Source organism: Heterodontus francisci, chromosome 5 (assembly GCF_036365525.1).
Source record: "Heterodontus francisci isolate sHetFra1 chromosome 5, sHetFra1.hap1, whole genome shotgun sequence".
Classification (NCBI taxonomy): domain Eukaryota; kingdom Metazoa; phylum Chordata; class Chondrichthyes; order Heterodontiformes; family Heterodontidae; genus Heterodontus; species Heterodontus francisci.
Window position 1 is genome coordinate 146,986,943 of NC_090375.1, and position 25,781 is coordinate 147,012,723.

The 25,781-nt window shown below is 42.7% G+C and overlaps 1 protein-coding gene across 4 annotated transcripts in view; it reads left to right on the forward strand.

Annotated features, from left to right (window-relative positions):
• Positions 1 to 25,781, forward strand: part of tgfbr1b (transforming growth factor, beta receptor 1 b) — an 84,790-nt gene that overhangs the window by 23,301 nt on the left and 35,708 nt on the right. For 3 of the 4 annotated variants that reach the window (XM_068032216.1, XM_068032218.1, XM_068032219.1), the window contains one exon: positions 21,975 to 22,220. In XM_068032216.1, coding sequence (XP_067888317.1) covers positions 21,975 to 22,220 — 246 coding nt within the window. Of the gene's footprint in view, positions 1 to 3,589; positions 3,611 to 21,974; positions 22,221 to 25,781 lie in introns of those variants that run through there. The other variant, XM_068032217.1, reaches the window with a different exon arrangement.

Below are 25,781 nucleotides of genomic sequence, written 5' to 3' on the forward strand. Positions count from 1 at the left end.
CTTTCCCCCGCTGTGTCTCTGTAGCCCAGCATAAAGGCCTGCTACCCGACCCGAACCCGACGGGACCCGACGACATGTGTCGGGTTGCACTTCCAGGTCCGGCATTCGGGCTCAGGCCAGGTTGGACATGCTCTATCACAGATAAGTGGTTCCATTGTTAATTTAATTTTTGGACCAGAAAGGTAGTTTTGCAACAGTTATTTTTTTTACATTTGTGTAGATCAGCAACAAAGTGAAAAACGGAAGGTAAGTTAACCATTGGTCGGGCGCTGGAAAAGATGGAAGGACTCTGGCCGGGTCAGGCTCGGGTCAGATGTGGTTCTGTCGGGCTCGGGTCGGGTTTTACTTTTGCAGACCCGAGCAGGCCTTTAGCCCAGCAAGTTTATTTTCCTCACGTGCCCATCCAGTTTCCTTTTGAAATCATTGTCTCCACTTCCACCATCCTGTCGGTAGCAAGTTCCACTTGCCACTCACTGCATAAAGACGTTCTTCCTCACATCCCCCCCCTGCATTTGATAAAGTACCACATGAAAGGCAGGGTCAGTGTTCAATTGGGTAAAAAATTGGCTTAAGGACAGAAAACAGAGAGTTGTGGTAAATGGCTGTATTTCAGACTGGAGGATGGTAGACCGTGGTGTTCCCCAAGGGTCAGTGCTAGGACCACATCTTGGTTTTTTTTGCTATATATAAATGACTTGGATCTTTGAATACAGAGCAGGATTTCAAAATTTGTCGATGACACCAATCTTGGCGGTTTGGGAAACAGTGAGGATGATATCAACTGCCTGCAACAGGACATAGATAAGCTAGCAGCATGGGTAGACAGGTGGCAGATGCTGACAAGTGTGAGGTGATGCATTTTGGCAGAAGCAATAGGGAAGAGACCTAATGGCACCATTCTAAAAAGTGTGGAGGAACAGAGGGACCTGGGGGGTGCATGTGCATCGATCTTTGAAGGTGGCAAGATATATTGAGAGAGTAGCTGGAAAAGCATATGGGATTCATAACTAGAGGCATTGAGTACAAAAGCAGGAAAGTTACACTGAACCTTTTTATAAAGCTCTGGTTCTGTCCCCATAATGAGAGTATTGCATCCAGTTCTGGTCACCACACTTCAGCAAGGATGTGAGGGTCTTTGAGATTGCAAAGGAGATTTACCAGAATGGTTCCAGGGGTGGAAGATTTTAGTTATAAGGTTAAGTTGGAAAAACTGGATTTGCTGTTCTTGGAGCAAAGGAGATTGAGGGGAGATTTGATAGAGGTGTACAAGATTATGACGAGCTTAGACAAGGAAAAACTGTTCCCGTTAACTAATGGTGCAAGTACTAGAGGACACAGATTGAAGGTAAGAGATGCAGGGGAATATGAGGAGGAATTGTTTTGACCCAGCAGGTGAAAATTTACTGGAACTCGGGTTCCACAAGGGTGGTGGAAGCAGAGACAATCAATGATTTCAAAAGGAAATTGGATGGCCACTTGAGGGAAATAAACTGGCAGGTTACGGGGATTGAGCGGGGGAGTGACACTGACTGGATAGCTCCATGGAGAGCCGACTTGGACTTGATGGTCCGAATGTCATCCTCCTGTGTTGTAAATGACTCTATGCATCTCTTGCCCATAACCTTAAATCTGTGACCCATCCTTGTACCATCAGTTAATGGGAACAGCTTTTCTTTATCTATCTTATCTAAACGTGTCATAATCTTGTATACCTCTTTTGTTCCAAGGAAAATAATCCCAGTGTTAAGATCCTGTAGTTTTTTTTTTCCCAGGAAGTATGCGGTGTGCCTTTAAGGCTGTAAATGGATCAGTAGTGCTTTAAGAACCAGCAAGCCTCAGAAATTACTAAAGATGCATTCTGGTTGCCATTGGATACCACTATACAGAGTGGAAGAACCAGCCAGCTTCAAATGTACATTCTGGTTGCCCTTGGATACAGTCACTCAGCGACTGAGGTTCGAGATATACGATGCTTCAATTAACTTTTGAATTGGTTTTTTAGTTGAAACAGACTGTTCTAACACACAGACAGCTGTTCTGCCAGCATATACTGAAGGAAAAGAGAGCTCTCCCTCAGTTTATTTAAACCCTATTTGTTATACTCTCAGAATTCTGATTAATTTCTTAAAATAACCAATTACTGTAACTACTGAACTGTAATTGCTGAATTCATCGCTGGAAGAGGAGCTTCACTTCAGCTGGAACTAGACTACTGCCTGCCCTACTGTTGAAGAAACTTTTTTCCCCATCTGTGAGGACTTCAAGTGACCTGGGACTATTCCACATTGGAAGATTCCACTTCGGCAGGAGCGCAATCTGCAAGGACACTACTTTTTCTATTTTTAATGTTGTTTATATCTTGGTATTTTAAGAATTTAGTTTTTCTAATTAAACAGATAATATGTTGATCTAAAGACACCTGGTTTAGTTCGTCTCATTCGGGGGTTAATAGATGGTACAATTTGACTGGGTCTTTCTTTAATTTGGAAAGTTTAAAGTCATACGTTGGGCGATCTGTGGAGTAGCAGGACTGCTTTGACAGTGCATTGCTGCCACCGCAATCAGAATCATATATTTTGATTGAGGGCTTTGACTTGAGCGGTCAGTCATAACACCAGCTTCTCCAACCCAACCTTGTAGTCAATTAGTCAAGCACTATCTGCCTTTTACAAATCTGTGCTGGCTCTCTTTAATTAACTTAAATCTTTCCAAGTACCTGTTTTTTTTCCCCCCCCGATTGTTTCTAAAACCTTATCTGCCACTGATGTTAAATTGACTGGCCTGTTGTTACGAGGAATGTCCTTCCACCCTTGCTTGAACAAGGATGTCGCATTTACCACTCTCTAATCCTCTGGCATCTAGGGAAGATTGGAAGATTATATCATGCCCTTGCACTATCTGCACCCCGACTTCCTTTAGCAACCTGGGATGCAAGTCTTCCGGGCCAAGCGACTTATCCACTTTAAGCGTAGCCAGCCTTTCTAGTTCCTTTTGGCCTCCTTGTCTTGGGAGACCATGAGTAAGCGCCTAGAGGTGGTCAGTGGTTTGTGGAGCAGCGCCTGGAGTGGCTAAAAAGGCCAATTCTAGAGTGACAGACTGTTCCACAGGCGCTGCAGGTAAAGTTGGTTGTCGGGGCTGTTAAACAGTTGGATGCCTCCTTACACTGCTGTCTCTTTTCTTGCCAACAGCTAAGTCTCTTCGACTCACCTCGCTTCAGCCCCGCCTTTGTAGCTGTCCGCCAGCTCTGGCGATCACTGGTAACTGGCTCCCACAACTTGTGCTCAGTGTCGCAAGACTTCATGTCACGTTTGCAGACTTCTTTAAAGCGGAGACATGGACGGCCGGTGGGTCTGATACCAGTGACAAGCTTGCTATACAATACGTCCTTGGGGATCCTGCCATATTTCATGCAGCTCACATGGCCAAGCCATCTCAAGCGCCACTGGCTCAGGAGGGCATACATGCTGGGGATGTTGGCTGCCTCGAGGACTTCTGCGTTCGAGATCTGGTCCTGATGCCAAGGATTCTCCGGAGACAGCGAAGATGGAATGCGTTGAGACGTCACTCTTGGCTAACATACGTTGTCCAGGCCTCGCTGCCGTAGAGCAAGGTATTGAGGGCACAGGCTTGAAACACTCAGACCTTTGTGTTCTGTGTCAGTGTGCCATTTTCCCACACCCTCTTGACCAGTCTGGACATAGCAGCAGACGCCTTTCCCATGCGCTTGTTGATTTCTGCATCGAGAGACAGATTGCTGGTAATGGCTGAGCCCAGGTAGGTGAACTCTTGAACCACTTCCAGAGTGTGGTCACCGATATTGATGGATGGAGCATTTCTGACATCCTTTCCCATGATTGTTTTCTTGAAACTGATGGTTAGGCCATACTAGTTGCAGTCAGCGCAAGCCTGTCGACGAGTCTCTGCGGACACTCTTCCGTGTGGAATGATAAAGCGGCATCGTCAGCAAAGAACAATTCCCTGATGAGGACTTGCCTATCAATTTTCACCCCATCCATTACCTCTACCATCTCTGCTTCTGCTGATATTTTGTCAGCATCTTCTTAGTAAACATCGATACAAAATACTCTAAGTATTCTAGGCTTGCTCTGTGCCTCTAAGCATATATCACCACCTTTGTCCCTAATAGGACCCACTTACTATTTACATGTTGCTATATATTTAAGCTGCAACAGACTATATTACAAAGTAGAGAGAATCTAGCAAAACCCAAAACAAGTTGCTGGTACAAATTTAAAACTGTTCATTATAAACTGCTTTTGTATTTTAAGTTGGATTGTGTGAGCTGACAACCAGTGTTATAAATGTTGCTAAATCTGAAGTCTCTAACTCTGTGGTAGCGTTGTGGGTTCTCTTTTACCTTTTTCTTTTGCCTCCATTTCTCTTCTTTGTATATCTGTTCATTTCTTAACTTGGGGAACCTAACTAACTGGGAGTGGAATTAAGGTGAGGTTAATTTGGTGAAATCAGTTACAGGCTCCAGTTAAATAACACTTGTCTGTAGTTGAACCTCAGCATTAGGACTGATATGGACCCAGAAGTTGCTTATATGGTGTGCTTACATCAGCTGACATGTTAATACAGAGTTGTATATATCAGGCATATCTGCAGTGTCAGAGATGGCAAGAAGCCTAAGAGACAGTGGAAGGTTACAGGTGCCGAATTTTCAGTGTATTCTGTATAATTGAATATAAACAAGTCATAAAATATTAGCCCAGAACTTATTGGAGTGCATTTTGCGGCTTGACCCATTTTAGATTTTTCCCTTGCCGTTCAGCATAAAAAAAACGTGCTGCACATTGCTCAAAGTGTGAGCTTAAAACAGTGAGGCCAGCTATTAAACTCCAGAAAGCTGGTTGTGGAAGAATAATGCTGGAGCCTATCTTTACTCAATTTAATATTTATTGTACAAAGTAAGCGGATTACAAACATGTAGATCCTCACTCAAACCTCCAACAGTCTCGGTAAGTGTCTCCTTATAAGTGCTCAAGTAAGACCCCAGTTAACACCCTCCACCTGCATATAATTAAGCAGTTGACACACGGTTAACACCAGCAAGGCATCTGGGAAAGAATGCTGACCCCATTGATCTCAAACCAATTAGATTTAAGGGTAGAGAAAGAAAAGTGTCAAATTTGGTGTCGGAAAAGAAAGGTTCGAGAGAAAAAGAGATAGAAGAAAGTTAAATACTTCCACACTAAAAACAGCATGCTCGTTAAACTCACTATTATTTTCCCACCAAATTCTGGCCTATTAAAATAATTGCATTAGAAATTTACTTTTTCAGTTCTGGCTTCTTGTATCATCCAAAATAAATTCAGGCTTGGGTTTTGACCAGTGATTATAGATGGAAATTTTAATTTTTTTTTAAGGCAAAGGGTCACTTCTGGTTAATTTGCTGATGCCCTCTGCAAAATGCTGCTGTTACTAAATTCTGCTCGTTTTGATGCATTGATCATACATTGGACCGTGGCAGGACCGTATCTCCAACACAGAAGTCCTCGAGGCGGCCAACATCCCCAGCTTATACACCTTACTGAGTCAGTGGCGCTTGAGATGACTTGGCCATGTGAGCCGCATGGAAGAAGGCAGGATCCCCAAGGACACATTGTACAGCGAGCTCGCCATTGGTATCAGACCCATCGGCCGTCCATGTCTCTGCTTTAAAGACGTCTGTAAACGTGACATGAAGTCCTGTGGCATTGATCACAAGTCATGGGAGTCAGTTGCCAGCGATCGCCAGAGCTGGCGGGCAGCCATAAAGGCGGGCTAAAGTGTGGCGAGTCGAAGAGACTTAGCAGTTGGCAGGAAAAAAGACAGAAGCGCAAGGGGAGAGCCAACTGTGAAACAGCCCTGACAACCAATTTTATCTGCAGCACCTGTGGAAGAGTCTGTCACTCTAGTATTGGCTTTTATAGCCACTCCAGGCACTGCTCCACAAACCACTGACCACCTGCAGGCGCTTACCCATTGTCTGCCGAGACAAGGAGGCCAAAGAAGAAGATGTATGATCCAGGAAATGCTCATCCTCCCTGATGTTCCACAGTGACTCAGCTGGAGATACTTCATACACATCTGGTGCCCAAAGATACATGAAGTGTCCTGAATTTCCTTCATGGCGCAGGAATTGCAAGCGACAGGTCTCAGCCACCCATGCATAATCTAAGACAAAATTTCTATTCCCTCTTTTAGAATCTGGTTAATGACTTGTATAAACTATTAGTTTTAATTAATGCCTCTGGATCTGCTCTGTGCTAATACTCTTAATACTAATTCCCTTACTGTTGTACATACCCTGATTGCAATTTTATTAATTAGTTTAACTAGTTAAGCGATGAATTTAATACTGAATTTTATAGTTTCCCGGTCCTAAACCACTGCCCTAGTTTTCAAGAGAACCTAATACTCACCAACCAATCACCTTCCTACTGTCCTCTGATGTCCGATCTCGCTTTTTGGAAATACACCAATCAGGTCCGCACTGTTCACTCGCTTTCTCTCTTATTCCCCATCGCTGCTCATGTTTTTGATCAGGGCCATGCTATTGCCTGGCACACTCGCGCTCTTTTTTTCATCCTCTGCCGCCGCTGCTGGTAACCACTCCCTTGAAGCACTGCAGTCCATGTGGACTGTCAGATTTTTAAAGCACATGTTTGGCATCATCTAATTGCTACTTCCTAATTTATTTCATGTTCTTTAACTCAACAAACTTGATGCTCTACACGGAAAAATCTGGCTAATCATAGTTTCTCACCTTTTAAAAAATAAGGTAACAGGAATTGAAGGGAAATCTTAAAGTACTGACTTAAAGCAAGATCTGTTATTGCTGTATTGTCTATAATGTCAGCAAGTTTAAAAAAAATTCATTCATGGGATGTGGACATCGCTGGCTAGGACAGCATTTATTGCCCATCCCTAATTGCCCTTGAGAAGGTGTTGAACCACTGCAGTCCATGTGGGGTAAGTACACCCACAGTGCTGATAGGAAGGGAGTTCCAGGATTTTGATCCAGAGACCGTGAAGGATTGGCGATATACTTCCAAGTCAGGATGATGTGTGGCTTGGAGGGGACCTTGCAGGTGGCGGTGTTCCCATTGCAACTGGTGGCCTTGTCCTTCTAGGTGGTAGAGGTCATGGATTTGGAAGGTGCTGTCGAAGAAGCTTTGGTGCGTTGCTGCAGTGCATCTTAAAGATGGTACCCACGGCTGCCATTGTGCGTCGGTGGTGGATGGGGTGACAGTCAAGTGAGCTGCTTTATCCTCTATCGTACCGAGCTTCTGGACCGTTGTTGGAGCTGCACACATCCAGGCAAGTGGCAAATATTACATCACACTCCTGACTTGTGCCTTGTAGTTGGTGGACAGGCTTTGGGGAGTCAGGAAATGAGTTATTCGCCTCAGGATTCCTAGCCTCTGACCTGCTCTTGTAGCCACTGTATTTATGTGGCTGGTCCAGTTCAGTTTCTGGTCAATGGTAACCCCGAGGATGTTGATAGTGGGGGATTCAGCGAATGTAATGCCATTGAATGTCATGGGGAGATGATTAGATTCTCTCTCGTTTGAGATGGTCATTGCCTGGCGGCACCTGGTGTGGTACAAATGTTACTTGCCACTTAGCCCAAGCCTGGATATTGTCCAGATTGTGTTGCATTTCTACACGGACTTCTTCAGTATCTGAGGAGTCGCGAATGGTGCTGAATGTTGTGCAATCAGCGAGCATCCCCACTTCTGACCTTATGATTTGAAGGAAGGCCATTGATGAAGCAGCTAAAGATGGTTGGACCTAGGACACTACCCTGAGGACCTCTTGTAATGTTGTTCTGGAGCTGAGGTGATTGACCTCCAACAACCACAACCATCTTCCTTTGCGCTAGGTTTGACTCCAACCTGCAGTTTTGCTAGGGTTCCTTGATGCCGTTCTCGGTCAAATGTTGTCTTGATGTCAAGGGCAGTCACTCTCACCTCACCTTTTGAGTTCAGCTCTTTTGTCCATGTTTGAACCAAGGCTGTAATGAGGTCAGGAGCTGAGTGGCTGTGGTGGAACCCAAACTGAATGTCACTGAGTAGGTTATTCTTAAGCAAGTGCCGCTTGATAGCACTGTCAATGACACCTTCCATCACTTTGTTGATGATTGAGAGTAGATTGATAGGGTGGTAATTGGCCGGGTTGGATTTGTCCTGCGTTGTGTACAGGATATACTTGGACAATTTTCTGCATTGCCGGGTAGATGCCAGTGTTGTAGCTGTACTGGAACAGCTTGGCTAGAGGTGTGGCAAGTTCTGGAGCACTGGTCTTCAGTACCATTGCCGGAATGTTGTCAGGACCCATAGACTTTGCAGTATCCAGTGCCTTCAGTCATTTCTTAATATCACGCCGAGTGAATTGAATTAGCTGAAGTCAGGAATTTGTGATGCTGGGGACTACAGGAGGAAGCCGAGATGGATCATCCACTCGGCAGTTCTGGCTGAAGATTGTTGCAAATGCTTCAGCTTTATCTTTTGCACTGATGTGCTGGGCTCCCCCATCATTGAGGATGGGGATATTTGTGGAGCCACCTGTTTAATTGTCTACCACCATTCATGACTGGACTGCAGAGCTTAGGTCTGATCCGTTGGTTGTGGGGTCCCTTAGTTCTGTCTATTGCATGCTGCTTATACTGTTTGAGACATAAGTAGTCCTGGGTTGTAGCTTCACCAGGTTGGCACCTCATTTTTAGGTATGCTTGGAGCTGCTCCTGGCATGCCCTCCTGCACTTTTCTTTGAACCAGGGTTGATCCTCTGGCTCGATGGTAATGTTAGAGTGCGGGATATGCTGGGCCACGAGGTTACAGATTGCTGTTGTGTACAATTATGCTGCTGTATGTGTTTTGTATAAGTTAATGTGTTTTGAAATGTTATGTATGGCGCACTTTTGTTTAAAGTAGTCTTGATAGCAAAGAGTGCATTTGAATGGCAAACATTTGATCGCACAAAAGTATCACCCATTTTTACGTGCAGTTGAAACACAGAAAGCAGCGTAGTAAGCATGCTGTCAGCCTCTTATACATCCTTTGCTTCCTTCACGCCATTGCTGGTGGTTATGTCTTCAATTGCCTCGCTGCCCACTCGAATTCCCACTCTAAGCCCCTCTGCCTATCAACATTGCTTTTTGTAAGATCCTCCTTAAAACCCACCTCTTTGATGAAACTTTAGTCAGTACTACTCTCCTCTTTGACTTGATATCCATTTTTTTCCTTCCTGCACAGTGGCGCAGTGGTTAGCACCGCAGCCTCACAGCTCCAGTGACCCGGGTTCGCTTCTGGGTACTGCCTGTGCGGAGTTTGCAAGTTCTCCCTGTGACCGTGTGGGTTTCCGCCGGGTGCTCCGGTTTCCTCCCACAGCCAAAGACTTGCAGGTTGGTAGGTAAATTGGCCGTTGTAAATTGCCCCTAGTGTAGGTAGGTGGTAGGAGAATGGTGGGGATGTGTTAGGGAATATGGGATTAATGTAGGATTAGTATAAATGGATGGTTGTTGGTCAGCAAAAAAAAAGGGGGCGGCGCAGTGGCTAGCACCGCCGCCTCATAGCTCCAGCGATCCGGGTTCGCTTCTGGGTGCTGCCTGTGCGGAGTTTGCAAGTTCTCCCTGTGACCGCGTGGGTTTCCTCCTAGTGCTCCAGTTTCCTCCCACATGCCAAAGACTTGAGGGTTGATAGGTAAATAGGCCATTGCAAAAAATTGCCCCTAGTGTAGGTAGGTGGCAGGAGAATTGAGGGAAGGTGGGGATGTGAGAGGGAAAAATGGGATTAATATAGGATTAGTATAAATAGGTGGTTGATGGTCGGCACGGACCCGGTGGGCGGAAGGGCCTGTTTTGGTGCTGTATCTCTCTATGAATCTATGCCATGGGATGCTTTTCTATCTGATGGTACTGTATAAATGTAAGATGCCTTTTTCTGTGGGAGCAAAATTTCGAAAGCTATTATTTTAAAACTCTGCAGATAAGTACTTCGCATTAGTAGTTCCTAGTAACTTCATTAAATTAAAATATAGTTTAGATATTACTTGCATTAGGAGTCCAAACGTGATTCAGTAACTAGTTCACTTGTAAAGTGCAGGCAAATAAAATTCAAATGGTTGATTACACCATGTCTATAGAATTGACTCCTGAAATTCCAGTTTCTATTTTTCATAAATACAAATGCATGGAATAAGACTAGATTTGTACCCTATCACCTTCCAGGAGTACAAGTTGAGTTTTATTTTGAAAGCAGCCTAACACAGTCAGAAAATATACTCATCTTGATTTTCTATTCCTAAAAAAAATCTTAAGAATTCAACTGTGTGACATGAGGCTTCAGTATACAACAAAGATTTGTACGCTAACCCAACATGTCAAATCAAGAATCAAACTCTTAAAGGTCAAGAAATTTGGCATGTAAATCGAGTTGCTTTTTTTTCCCTAACACAAAGCAACATAGGAAAAGCCCTGAAAAGATGGATACAGAATTCTCAAAACTGATCCCTTTGTAATCTCCTGCCCTCTAGGGGGGAAAAAAATAGTAATATGTAAATCTAGGCAATACTTAATATTTCCTTGTAGAGCATTTTAATTTGTTAACAACTCACTAGATTCAGTGATCCAGTGGAAATTATGCTGAGCTGGAAAAACAGATCAATGGAGCTGGAAAGCCTGCTGAATTTAAAATGCAATTATTTGCACAAATCGCTTCTCCTGTGTGGGTTGTTTCTCAGTCCGATAAAATATTAAGTGGTTGCACCTTACTAGATAACCTTGGAAACATGAACACCATGGAGGCCTTATAGATCCTTTATTAACCTTCCACTGTAAAATATATACCATTCAGAGTGTATAAAATCTGTCTGAAGTTTTACCATGTTTAAAACCCATGCAGATCTGATCACTAAGTATGGTAAAGCAGCACCCACCACAAGTTGCTGGAAGCTATGTCATCCAAGTGACAAGTCTGCCCTTCTCCTTGTGCCTTAACTGAGACTGAACAGGGTGCCAATGCTATATCCTGTGGGCAAGTGTCCTTCGAAAGAGGAAGCTCGGTTTACCATTCTCCCCGATGCAGAAGTTACCTTCAGGTTGCTGTCGGCCACAAACCAATGTGAGCTGTCTGTCCCATGACTTTTAGAGCTGCCATCCCAATAAACTTTGGGAAAAGGCTCTGCCTCTTTTGCAGGCACGTGTTTGTGTTTAGGCAAAATAGAGATTTGCAAGTCCTATTGCATACTTGTATTGGTGTAATCCCTCATGTGAGTGTGCTAGGACCAGGTCTTTATGATAATGTGCAAAGTGTCTGCAGCTTACATCATTTGATAGCTCAGTCGAAGTATTTACATTATTGGGGCAAAGATGTCGTTTTAAGATGATGTATAGTTGTGTATTTCTTTGACAATATCCAATTTTTTTGTATTTCCTGTTTGGGTGTTGTAATTTTGGGGAAAAGAAATACAAAACAACCTAATGTTGGGGTGTGGAGCAGAAGGAAATACAAGAATGCTTTTTACTTCTCTAACTACATGTTTGGTATTCATACAAAACAATTTTATCTTTGGATGAATGCTAATTTTAGAGTAAATAGGGTGTAAAAGCCTGAACTGATTCTGACGTGAACTGAGATATTCTCCAGGGAGAATCTTTGTTCTGAATCAAGATTCAGGCTGCAGTTGCACAATAATTATAGTGTTGGTACTTTTCATTAGCACAGATTCACTAAAGAGATTCTTTAATTTGAAGGTAATATTTGGTAATCACACATGCTACGTTCTTTTTCAGCTAATTCTTCATTTGCCTCCCAAGCATTTTCCATAGGCTACCCCAGCCATAGATTTTTGTATCAGCTCTTCATGTCGAATTTATTGAAAGCTTTCTGGAGGTCTAGGTTATACCATCATGGTGGTTCTCCAATGCCCACTTCCTCAGAAAAGTAAAGCGGGTTGGGCAGGCTCATATTCCCTTTTGAAACCAATTTGGCACTTACTAAGTTATTTTCTTATAGAACCTCTCAGCTTTGTTCCTAATGGTCAGCTCCATTATTTTGTCAGTTACTGATGTAAGACTAACGGGTCTGGAATTAATATTGGTTTCTTTAATTACAATTTATTGACTCCCTTAAAGTAACTGTTTTGTAAACACATTGCAGATTTAATTCCTAATCCAGAATCTTTCCCTGAGGAATGATTGGTCTTGAGCTATTTAAACCTGTTAAGGATGTTAATGATTTTGCTATCATGTACCTTTAAGTTTAGTTCTAGGAAGTCCTATAATCGGTGGCAAGTTCCTAGTTTTTTTCTGAAGTGAATACTTCCATGAAGTAATGATTTAGTATGTTAACTATTTTTAGTTCATCCTCTGCTTCAGCCCCATTTCCATCCTTAAGGGATCTAAATTCTTAAAACTGTTTGCTGTTAAAATACTGAAATTTTTGACATGTTTAGCTTCTGCAGCCATGCTCCTATCTAGTTTCCTCTTTACCTTAGAGGTTCCTGTACGCCGTGATTTATTTAATTTTTATACAGTTTATTTTTCATGGTCTCTTTTTGTACTTTGATTCTATTCAGAGTCGCAGTTCTTTAAACTGTTTTTATTAACCCCATGTGTATTGTTCTCTTGAACACTCAGTGGTATAATCTTTTTCTTCATTTGTTCCCAATTGAAGTTATTTTGATTGCTATCCAGACAACGGCTAGGGTATTCTGGTTCTTCGCTTGTATGTCCACACTTTTCTGCTCATTTACTTTAATGAATAGAATCTGAAAATTCTGGCCAATATCCTAAGCTTGGTTGCCTTAAAGTTGGCTCTTTAAGCTTGTATGCTTGGGTATTGGTTTACACTATTGATTTATCGCCGATAATATACTCCTGTTGGAGAAAGGAATAACTCAGGAAATTAAGTCCATCAGACTCACCTTGGTTGTGGGTAACCTTCTTAGAGTTCATAACATGATGTTAAATTCATGAACACTTACAAGGTAGCAGAGTGATCATTTAGTCATTGCTAAATTTGCAGCACAAGAATGGGGTCTGGCAGGACCAAGAGACTATAGACCAGATAGTCTTGGTCATATCCACAGCTTTTTTAAGGTCCATTATTTAAGGAGAGAGAGAGAGAAACCACAAAATTAGACTTGTTAGACAGTTGCGGGAAATATATTGGAATCTATAAGGACAGAGTGACTGAACGTTTGGAGAAATTTGAGTTGATTAGAGAGAACCAACATAGATATGTAAAGGGTCTAACAAACTGAATTGAATTTTTTGAGGGAGTGACTAAAGTAATAGACAGGTATCTAGTCTATGGATGTAATTTATATGGACTTCCAAAAGGCAGTTGAATAAGGTTCCACATATAACAGACTGTTAGCTGAAATAAAAGCTCATGGAATTGAAGGCAAACTATTAACCTGGTGATGAGATTTCAACGCAGGTAATTGTGAAGTCGTCATTTTGTCTCAAAAGGATAGATCCAAGTTTATATAAATGGAGCCTTGGTGAGACCACACCTGGAGTATTGTGTTCAGTTTTGGTCTCCTTACTTAAGGAAAGATATACTTGCCATAGAGGGAGTGCAACAAATGTTCACCAAACTAATTCCTGGGATTGTCTTATGAGGATAGATTAAATAGACTGGGCCTTTATTCTCTGGATTTTAGAAGAATGAAAGGTGACCTCATTCAAACATACACCATTCTTACAGAGCTTGACAGAGTAGATGCAGGAAGGATGTTTCCCCTGGCTGGGGAGTCTAGAACCAGGGATCACAGTCTCAGAATAAGGGGCAGGCCATTTAGGACTGAGTTGAGGTAGAATTTCTTCACTCGGAGGGTGGTGAATCTTTGGAATTCTCTGTCCCAGACAGCTGTGGAGGCTCAGTCATTGAGTAGGTTCAAGACTGAGATTGATAGATTTCTACATATCAATGGATACAGAGATAGTGCAGGAAAATGGTGTTGAAGTAGCGGGTCAGCCGTGATCGCGTTGAATGGCGAAGTGGGCTCGAAGGGCTGAATGGCCTACTCCTGCTCCTATTTCTTATGGTCTTACGTTCCATGCTGGGACAGTGAAAATTCAAACAGATTTAGGAAATCATATATACAGATCATTAAAATGTAGTGCCCAAGTGCAAAAAAAATCACAATGACAAATAGAATGTTAGACTTTATATCTAGAGAGGTAGAATATAATGGGCAGGAAGTTTTGTTACACAAAGCTGTAGTTGGACCACATCTGGAGAACTGAGCACAGCTGGCACCACACCTTAGAAAGGATGTGTTGGCCCTAGAAGGAGTGTGGTGCAGGTTCCCCAGAATGTTACTAGGGTTCCAAGGGTTAAATTATGAGGAATGATTACATAAACTAGGCTTGTATTCCCTGGAATATAGAAGATTAAAGGGGTAACTTGCTTGAGATTTTTTTTAGAATTTTGAAAAGAATTGATAGGGTGGTTAGAGATAAACTTTTTCTGCTGGTGAAGGATTTTAGGACAAGGGGACATGACCTTAAGATCAAAGCCAGGCCATTCAAGAGAGAATTTTTATTTATTTATTTAGAGATAGCACTGAAACCGGCCCTTTGGCCCACCGAGTCTGTGCCGACCAACAACCACCCATTTATACTAATCCTACATTAATCCCATATTCCCTACCACATCCCCACCTTTCCTCAATTCTCCTACCAACTACCTACACTAGGGGCAATTTACAATGGCCAATTTACTTATCAACCTTCAAGTCTTTGGCTGTGGGGGGGAAACTGGAGCACCTGGTGGAAACCCACGCGGTCATGGAGAACTTGCAAACTCCGCACAGGCAGTACCCAGACCTGAACCCGGGTCGCTGGAGCTGTGAGGCTGCGGTGCTAACGACTGCGCCACTGTGCTGCCCCTAATGAGGAAATTAGGAAACACTTTTTCACACTGGCAGAAGTGTTGAATTCTGACCCACAAAAAGCTGTAGATGTTGGCTCGGTTTTAAATTTGAGATCGATAGATTTTTGCAAGTCAAAAATTTTGAGGGATATGGAGCCAAGGATGGAGGAGCAGGCTCGGGCGGCTGAATGGCCTACTCCTGTTCCTATGTTTGTAACCAAGCTCTGCTGCTTCATGTTTTAAGCAATATTTGCCTGCTCCTGTCTTTTGGAATACCTTGTGGTGAGACACGTTATGGTCTTTTTGAGGAAGCTTGGAAAAATGCCCCAATGCACCAGCTTCAGGCTTACATGGGAATTGAATGTCTGCCACAAATCCTTCCACGGACACTTTTATTGAATCAGACCAGAATAGTGACCCACAACCATCTTGTTTGGAAAACTGCAAGAGCAGGTCAGAGACTGGGTGTTCTGCGGCAAGTAACTCTCACCTCCTGTCTCCCCAATGCCTGTACGCCATCTTCAAGGCACAAGTCAGGAGTGTGATGGAATACACTCTACTTGCCTGGATGGGTGCAGTTCCAACGACACACAAGAAGCTCGACACCATCCAGGACAAAGCAGCCCACTTGAATGGCACCCCATCTACCACCTTCAGCTTTCACATCCTTCACTACCGACACACAGTGGCAACACTGTGCACCATATACAAGATGAACTGCAGTGATTCACCAAGGCTTCTTCAACAGCAGCCTCCAAACCTGCAGTCCCTACAACCTAGAAGCACAGGGCAGTAGATGCATGGGAACACCACCACCTGCATGTTCCCAGTCAAGCCACACACCATCCTGACTTGGAACTATATTGCCGTTCCTTCACTGTCGCTAGGTCAAAATCCTGGAACTCCCTTCCTAACAGCTCTGTTGGTGTACCTACACCCCAAGGATTGCAGCGGTTCAAGAAGGCAGCTCACCATCATCTCCAGGGCAATTAGGGATGGGCAATAAATGCTGTCCTAGCCAGCGACACCCACATCCCCTGAATGAATGAAGAAAAATTATGCTTCTGTGAGAATAAATGAATCCCTGGCGTTCAGATGAAGTACAGTTGACTTTATCACTGAGACTAGGGTTGCCCTTTGATTTTATCTTGAGTTTCTGTGTAGACGAGTTTCTTTGACCTCCTAAGAATACTGTTTGAAGAAACAGAGGTTCATTAAGACAGTTCTGATGAAAGGTCATTGACCGTAAACATTAACTCTTGTTTCTCTCTCTGCAGATGCTGCCTGACCTGCTGAATATTTTTAGTATTTAGATTTCCAGCATCCGCATTATTTTGTTTTTGTATTTAAATTCTGTAGTTTTCTATAAAACCAGTTCCTTGCGCCCTGTGGGTAATAAATATATTTTTGATAATCCAGCTCTAGGGTTTTACAGAGTGGTTATGAAATTACTTGACATTGTGATGATTTTTAGAAAGGAATACTTTTTTCAAGAAATGTTATTGGATATTTGACCCAGGTGCTGCCATGTTTATAGTTGACTTAAAGAAAGTTATTTTAGAACATTAAAAGCTACTGATTTTAATTAATCGTACCTTTTATCAAATGTTACTTTGCCTCTTGAGTGCCCTGGAATCCCATCAAATATATTTTAACTGTAGATTTTGTCTGCCCCATCCCCACTACTCCCAACAATTTACTGGGTATACTAATTTTTGTCCTAGTAATATGTAGAGAATACAGATGAGAGCATGTGTGTACTATGCACCCTGTCACCCTGACCCAGTCTGGAAAGAGAGCAAGATATCTGTGTATTGCAGTTACAGTTAGTACAGGTATTAGCTTTTGCTGGGGAAGTAACTATTTGAGAGATGTGGAGGGGATGATTTATGTGGGCAGCGTCTTGAAATCAGTTAGATGAAAAAATGTCTTAACTTTTGGATTGACTGGTGGTCCAGGGAAGTAGGTTCCTCAGACTGACCTATTTAGAATTGCAGCTTTATTCCCTTTGACACTGAAACAGATGCTACTATTGCAGTAATAACTCTTAGTAGCTTTAATGCTGTGATGACCAAAGGACTGAAGATAAATAGCAATTCTTTGCTTTTGTTTTCTTTTTTTGTTTTTCAAATTTAATTTGTCTGTTATATAATGTAACTTTGTAACTTTATCTTAACCATTTATTTGGTGGGTGGAGGCTGTTCGGCTGTTTCTCCCCCTCCTTCCTATTATACATTTTGACAGTGGGAGCAACTTCCAAACAGAGTTGGAAGTTCAATTTCTGTAATCTACTCCAGTCTCTCAACCTTCCAAGATACTTTTGCTCCTCTAATTCTGGGCTCTTGTGCCTCCTTGATTTTAATTGCTGCACCGTTGGTGGCCACACCTTCAGTTTCCTAGGCCCTAAGCTCTGTAATACTCTCCCTATGCCTCTCTAACTGGCTTTCATCTTTTAAGACACTCCTTAAAACCTACCTCTTTGACCAAGCTTTTGGTCATTTGACTAAATATCTCCTTTTGTGGCTCAGTGTCCTACTTTGTTTTATAACGCTCTTGTAAAGCGCCTTGAGACATTTTATTACATAAAAGGTGTTATATTAATATAAGTTGTTGCTTTTCCATTCCAAATGTTGATCACACTGTGAAGGATTACTCTATGATATCAGTCTTAAATTTACCTTTTCCTAGTTTGAATTTGTGTCCCTTCACCCTCCTCTTCTAATTTAAAGTAATATCTTGTATTTGTCCCCATTCCCTTAGCTATATTGTGTCTCGGGCACCTCCTTTCTAGGTTGAGAAGTCCCAGTTTCTTCAGCTTTTCCTTTTAACTCCGTTCTCTTGACACCAGGGAACAACTTTGCATTTCTTCTTTGCGATGCATCTAGTGTTTGAATGTCTCCTTTGCTGCTTGGGAACCAGCACTCAATGCTGTTCTCCTGACCTATATCGCTTACTGAAAATTGGAGGGTGTTCTATTTTCCCCATGAATGGAGGATCATGCACTATATAGGAAACAATTACTGTGGTGGTAAGATAGTTCTATGTGTAAGCTTTTTTTTTACTTTAATACCATAAAAATATAATTAAATGTCAATTGTAAACTTAAATGTTATACTTAAAACTAATGAAATTGGAAAATTTTAAATTGAATAGGCATTTATAGAACTTTATTGCAAAATACAAATAGCTTATTTAAAAGGATTTGAATGGGAGGCTTAGCAGTTTACTTTATCTTGTTGCATCAGGGGTTGCAATCTGTGAGGCTGTAATCTGCTTACAGTTTTATGGAGCTACAGTTTGCTTGTTCTGCCTGTGGAGCTGATATCTAGTGTGGTTGTGTCAGAGTGAAGTGTGTCTTGTAGTGTTAGGGTGGAGTGTTTTAGTCTCTCAGCTACTTTGTCCCTCTGGCATGCCTGGAGTTATAGTGCCTTTAGTTCAGGGGTACATTACGTACTGTCGTGTGTTCAGTGGTTTATATGACTGGGTATTGTTATGCACAGGTGGAAAGAAGTGAGGGTGGTTCCCACTGTTCACCTTCCAACTGACCGCAATTATATTTTTGTTCAAAATGGTGCGTTAGCCCTGAGTATCTTTAGGGTCAAATAAACAGACAAATGACAGGTTTTCTCATAGATTTAAAAAAAAACTATGTTTACACAATTCCCAAAATGGTCACAACCTCACCCACACATTCACTCCCACACTCACATACACAAAAATAGAGAGAAAAGGGTAGGATGTGGTTTAAAGTCCAAAGTGAGGTAAGTGTTTGTGGTTTACAGTAAACCTGTTGAATCTTCTTGGGAAAGTCTTTTTAAAAGGTGCAGGCCTGGGTGTTTGTAGTCTTGAAGTTGTTGAGGTGTTGTAGAGTTCTCGTGGTTAAAATTCAGCACAAAGATGGTGGTGTGGATTTTGCTACCTTCAAGATGGAGAGTCTTAAAGTCACTTTTGACATCTGCTGTAGTGGCTGTTCAGTTCTTGTTCAACAGCGTGTTCTTGCTTGGCTGGGTCTCTTGCACAGCCTTTGGCTGGACTGGTTTTCTCAGGTGTTGGCTTGATCTGCCCTCTCCCTCCAGAGGGCTACCTTTTTAAGGTAAAAATCCATCACATTGGAGTTTCTGTTAGAGATTCCTGGCCCCCCTCCTGTTGTGACCACACAATGGACCAGGATATGATAACCATGGCAGATTGATGCCTGAATGGGTGCCATTCTCTTAACACAATAATACTTCTCAGCGATTCATTTTGGTTTGGGCTGTGAGTCTCTAGAATCCTTTGTTAAATTCATTCACGTCATTAAGAGTCATTAATATGCAATAGTACTCCTTTAAGCTTCAAAGGGGTTCTCCCAGAGCTATTTCAGATGAGGATAATGAGTTCCATCTTTGCAGACAAGTTTGTTGATTTCCAGTACAGGAGGGGTCACGTGACCACTACTCCACTTTGACTGTGATACAAGTGTCCATGTTCATTTGGTTTTGTTTAACAGTTGACTTTTTAAATTCATAATTCTTCCGTTTCATTGTTTATTTCATCATGGCTCCTTCCGTGCTTAACTGTGTGCAGAATTTATGCTAGTCTCATGTGATTTAGACCAGGTCTGCAATGTATATTAGTGACTGCTGCAGAATCTACAGGATGACGGGTCTTGCTTGGGGGATGAGATGGCAAACTATGGGGCGAGACAGTTTATGTGCATTTCTTTAAAAAAAAAATAGAATGCTACATGCATGATTATAAGGTGGCAGATTGAAAGTGGGTGTGAACTGGGGAGAAAGAGTGAGTGAGGTAAAACTAAAGTCTTCTAAAGGATGGATAAGTCTGAAGAAAAATGTAAATAAACTTGAGACAGAGAAAGTCAAATGTTGATGAGTTATTTAATTTCGAGAGCTGAAAACTTGTAAGAAAATAGCAAAATTTTTGGAAGTAACATTTTGAGTGATTTGTTCATTAGAATTTGCTGATGAATATTCATGGTTAGTTATGGTTCTGTTTTCCTTATATGTAATGTGGATGCTGGAAGTGTGATGCCAGAGGAACAAGAGTTGCACACAGATGTGCAGTATTTGTATTTTATCCAATATAGGTAAGATATATAATATGGTGCTGTCAGGAAATGTTTGACAGATCCAAAAAGTAAGTTGCTTCCAAAGTTAATGTGTATTTTTATCAGATCTTAAACGGTTGAATGTTTTTTTTTACCCATTCATGGGATGTGGGCATCACTGGCTAGGACAGCATTTATTGCCCATCCCTAATTGCCCTCAAGAAGTGAAGGAACAGCGATTTATAGTTCCAAGTCAGGATGGGGTGTGGCTTGGTTGGGAACTTGCAAGTGGTGGTGTTCCCATGCAACTCCTGCCCTTGTTCTTCTAGGTGGTAGAGGCCGCGGGTCTGGAAGGTGCTGTCTAAGGATCCTTGGTGCGTTGCTGCAACGCATCTTGTTGATGGTACACACTACTGCCCCTGTGTGTTGGTGGTGGAGGGAGTGAATGTTTGAAGATGGGGTGCCGATCAAGTGGACAGCTTTGTCCTGGACGGTGTTGAGCTTCTTGAGTGTTGTTGGAGCTGCACCCATCCAGGTAAGTGAAGAGTGTTCCATCACACTCCTGACCTGTGCCTTGTAGATGGTGGACAGGCTTTGGAGAGTCAGGAGGTGAGTTAAACACCGCAGGGTTCCTATCCTCTGACCTGCTCTTGTAGCCATGGGATTTATATGGCTACTCCAGTTCAGTTTCTGGTCAATGGTAACCCCGAGGGTGTTGATGGTGGGGCATTCAGCGATCATAATGCCATTGACTGGCAAGGGGAGATGGTTAGATTCTCTCTTGTTTGAGATGGTCATTCCGTGATTCTTGTGTGGCGTGAATGTTACTTGCCACTTATCAGCCCAGGTCTGGATACTGTCCAGGTTTTTCTGCATTTCTACACGGACTGCTTCAGTATCTGAGGGGTCATAAATGGTGCTGAACATTGTGCAATCATCAGTGACCATCCCCACTTCTGACCTTATGATTGAAGGAAAGTCATTGATGAAGCAGCTGAAGATGGCTGGGGCCTAGGACACTACCCTGAGGAACTCCTGCAGTGATGTCCTGGGACTGAGATGATTGACCCCCAACAACCACAGCCTTTGCTGTAGGTATGACTCCAACCAGTGGAGAGTTCCCCTGATGCCCATTGACTCCAGTTTTGCTGGGGCTCCTTGATGCCATACTCAGTCAAATGCTGCCTTGATTTCAAGGGCAGTCAGTCTCGCCTCACCTCTTGAGTTCAGCTCTTTTGTTCATGTTTGCACCAAGGCTGTTATGAGGTCAGGGGCTGAGTGGCCCTAGCGGAACCCAAACTGAGCGTCACTGAACAGGTTATTGCGAAGCAAGTGCCGCTTGATAGCACTGTCGACAACCCCTTCCATCACTTTACTGATCGAGAGTAGACTGATGGGGCGGTAATTGGCTGGGTTGGATTTGTTGTAAGTGCGCTGGTGTGAAATTCATCTGTGAACTAATTCAGTTACATGAAATTTGGTTTGCTGTCCAAGGTATTGTCAGTTTGCCATGGCAAATTGACATGACACTGACATATAAACAACCTTTTCACTAGATTAGCTTGATTAGCATTGATGATTTAGATAGTTCTAAATGTGTACTTTAATCCATGTTTATCTCTTTGTTGCAGATTCATGTTTGGTATTTGCAGCATAATTCTAAGGATTAGAATTTGTTCATGTATTTTGCTGTTCCAAGTTTGACAAAATTCCTTTGTATTGGTCTGTCTGAAAGTGCTAGATTAATTTCAGCCAATGAAAGCTGATGCTCATCTCCTTCAATTTCAGCTTGTATAAGTCCTTACGTATGCCAGGAAGTAATTTTAACAGTGCCCTTGTGTGTGGATGGCTTGAGGGAACATCTTCCTCTAAACCAGTAATCTGTAATATCCAATATTCTGCAACCCAAATTTGAATGATTTATAGTGTTGAATTGTCCCAGTAGTACATTGTCAAAGTCTCGCTGTCAAATTGTCTCTAACAGTTATTGTGAATAACGAACTACTTTTATGTACTGTAATTGTTTTCTCTCGTAGGTTTGAAGTGTTTCTGCTCCCACTGTGTTCCAAATAACTACACCTGTGAGACAGATGGGCTCTGCGTGACCACTGTCAGTCGCACTGAAGATCGAATAGTGCACAACAAAATGTGCATTTCAAATGCTGACCTGATACCTCCAGATAGGCCGTTTCTTTGTGCTCCATCTGCAAATGATGCTATATCAAGTCGTTGTTGTAATTCAGATTTATGCAACCATTTTGATCTTCCTGTGCCAACCAGAGGTAAGATTCTGGGTGGATGTTTTCATGGGTTCCTGAGGAAACATGGAATTGGAGGCTAGACTGAATTTTTATTTTTAAGGAAAAGTTCAGAGTTACTGATTTTACGTAGGATATACAGGGTTCTGTTGAAAAATTATCGACTTGAAACATTAACTGTTTTTCTCTTCACAGCTGCTGCCTGACCTGAGTATTTACAGCGTTTTCTGTTTTATTTCAGATTTCTGGTATCTGCAGGATGTTACTTTTGTACAGAAACAGGCCATATGACCCAACCAGTCCATGCCGGATTTTATCCTCCATTTGAGCCTCCTCCTCCTGCCTTTCCACATCTAACTATATCAAAATAACCCTATTTCCTTCTCTCTCATTTACTTATCTAGCCTTCCCTTAAATGCATCTATATTATTTGCTTCAACCACTCCCTGTGCTAACTAGTTCCACATTCTCACAATCCTCCTGGGTAAAGAAGTTTCTTCTGAATTCCCTATTTGAATTCTTGGTGACTATCTTATGTTGATGGTCTCTAGTTTTGCTCTTTTCCACAAGTGGAAATATTCTATCTATATCTACTTCAACAGAATCTTTCACAATGTTAAAGCCCTCTATTAGTCACCCCTCAGCCATCTCTTTTTAAGAGAAAAGGTACCCACCCTGTTCATTCTCTCCTGATAGGTATACCCTACATTTCTGGTATCCTCCTTATAAATCTTTTTTGCACCCTCTCCAGTGCCTCTTTTTTTTTAATGATAGGTTGACCAAGTTGTACACACTGCTCTAGATGTGGCCTGACCAAGGCGATACAAGTTTAGCATAACTTTACTTTTCAATAAACCGTAATGCTTAGTTTGCTTTTTTCATGGCCTTATTTATCTTTGTTGCCAATATAATGATTTGTATATTTGCTCAACTACCCCTTTTAGGTTATTATATCTTAAGTAATATCCTTATTATTCTTGCCAAAATGCAATGGCTCAGTTAGCCACTGAAATAAGAGCAAAATATTGCAGATGCTGGAACTCTGAAATGAGAACAGAAAGTGCTGGAAATACTCAGCAGGTCTGGCAGCATCTGTGTAGAGAAAAACAGAGTTAACATTTCAGGTCTGCGACCCTTCATCAGAACTGGCAAAAGTTACAAATGTAACAGTCTTTGAGCAAGTGAAAGGGAGGGGGGGGTGGGTGGGGGGAAGAAGAACAAAAAGGAAGGACTGTGATAGGATGGAAGGGGGAGAGATTTATTGACCGGTGTCATGGAACAGAATGCAAATGGAGTGCTAAATAGTTGTAGTGAAAGACAAAGCACGAGTCCAGAGAGAGTGCCAATGGCAGAATAATGAGCATCTCTGTACAAAAGCAAAATCAAAAAAAAATTTTTTTTAAAAAAAGGGACTCGTGGTCTGAAATTATTGAACTCAATATTGAGTCCAGAGGCTGTAGAGTGCCTAATCAGAAGATCAGGTGCTGTTCCTCGAGCTTGCATTGATGTTCAAGGGAACACTGCAGCAGGCCGCAGACAGAAATGTGGGCATAGCAACAAGGTGAGGAATTAAAATGGTAAGCAACCAGAAGCTCAGGATCGTGCTTGCGGACCGAGCGGAGGTGTTCTGCAAAGCGGTCACCCAACCTGCGTTTGGTCTTCCCAGTGTAGAGGAAACCGCATTGTGAGCAGTGAATACAGTATACTAAATTGAAAGAAGTTCAAGTAAATGGCTGCTTTACCTGGAAGGAGTATTTGGGGCCATGTATGGTGAGGAGAGCGGAGGTAAAAGGGTTGGTATTACACTTCCTGCGCTTGCATTGCAAGGTGCTGTGGGAAAGGGAAGAGCTGTCAGGGGTGATGGGGGAGTGGAGGGAACAGTCCCTTTGGAATGCTGACAAAGGGAGAGGAAGATGTGTTTGGTGGTGGCATTACACTGGAAAAGGCAGAGGATAATCCTTTGGATGTGGAGGCTGGTGGGGTGGAAAGTGAGGACGAGAGGAACCCTATCACTGTTCTGGGAGGGAGGGGAAGGGGTGAGGGCAGAAGTGCGGGAAATGGGTCAGACACGGTCGAGGGCACTGTCAGCCACAGTGCGGGGGAATCCTCGGTTGAGGAAACATATCAGAGGCGCTGTTGTGGAAGGTTGCATCAGAGACGGAGAAACTGGGAGAATGGAATGGAATTCTTACAGGAGGCAGGGTGTAAGGAAGTGCAGTCAAGGTAGCCGTGGGAGTTGGTGGGCTTGTAATAAATACTAGTGGACAGCCTATCCCCAGAGATGGAGTCCATAGAGAAGTCGAGGAAGGGAAGTGTCAGATGGACCATGTGAAGGTGAGAGAAGGGTGGAAATTGGTAGCAAAGTTGAAGTTTTCCAGTTCGGGGCGAGAGCAGGAAGCAGCACTGATACAATCATCAATGTACCGGAAAAAGAGCTGGGGAAGGGAGCCTATGTAGGATTAGAACAAGGAATGTTCGACCTATCCCACATAGAGACAGGCATGACAGGCATAGCTGTAACCCATGTGGGTACGCAGAGCAACACCTTTTATTTTGAGGACGTTGGGTGGAGTTGTGAAGGTGGTGGTAGATGGGGACTGGTTGGGCCTCTGTTCAATGAAGAAGCGGAGAGCCCTCAGACCATCCTGGTGGGGGATGGAGGTGTAGAGAGATTGGATGTCCATAGTGAAGACGAGACAGGGCCAGGAAACTGGAAACTGTCAAAATGATGTAGGGCGTCAGAAGAGTCACAGATGTAGGTGGGAAGAGACTGGACAAGGGGAGAAAAAGTAGAATCAAGATACGAGGAAATAAGTACAGGGTGGCAGGAACAGGCTGAAACGATTGGTCTACTGTGACAGTCCTGTTTGTGGATTTTAGGAAGGAGATAGAAGCGGGCTGTTTGGGGTTGCGGGATTATGAGCTGGGAAGCTATAGTTTCTGGACCCGTGCTTTGTCTTTCGCTACAACTATTTAGCACTCCATTTGCATTCTGTTCCATGGCACCTGTCATTTAATCTCTTCCCCCTTCCATCCTCGCACAGTCCTTCCTCATTTTTCTTCTTTCTCTTTTCCACCCCCCTGCCAACCATCACTTGCTCAAACTGTTGCATTTGTAACTTTTGCCAGTTCTGATGAAGGGTCGCAGACCTGAAACGTTAACTCTGCCTCTCTCTACACAGATGCTGCCAGATCTGCTGAGTATTTCTGGCACTTTCTGTTCTCAGCTCAGTTATCCGTGTTGAAATTCATTTCCCAATTATTTGCCCATTCCACAGGTTTGTTAATATCACCCTGTAATTTGTTGCAGTCCTCCTCAGTATTGACTATCCTACCACCACCTGCCCCCCCACCCCCCACTGCTGCAAAAAGATTTGGTGTCATCTGCAAATTTAGAAATTGTGTTTTTGATCCAGTGGCTTCATGTATGGAAGTGTAGGAAATACAACTTTTTCAGCAGCTGCAGATGTGACTTCTGGAAAAAATAAAGCTAATCAAGGACAAGATTAATCCATTACAATGTATGAAACCCTCTTCTTCCCTGTAAGATACAGTGGTGACCCATTCATTGCTTGTATAAGTTAG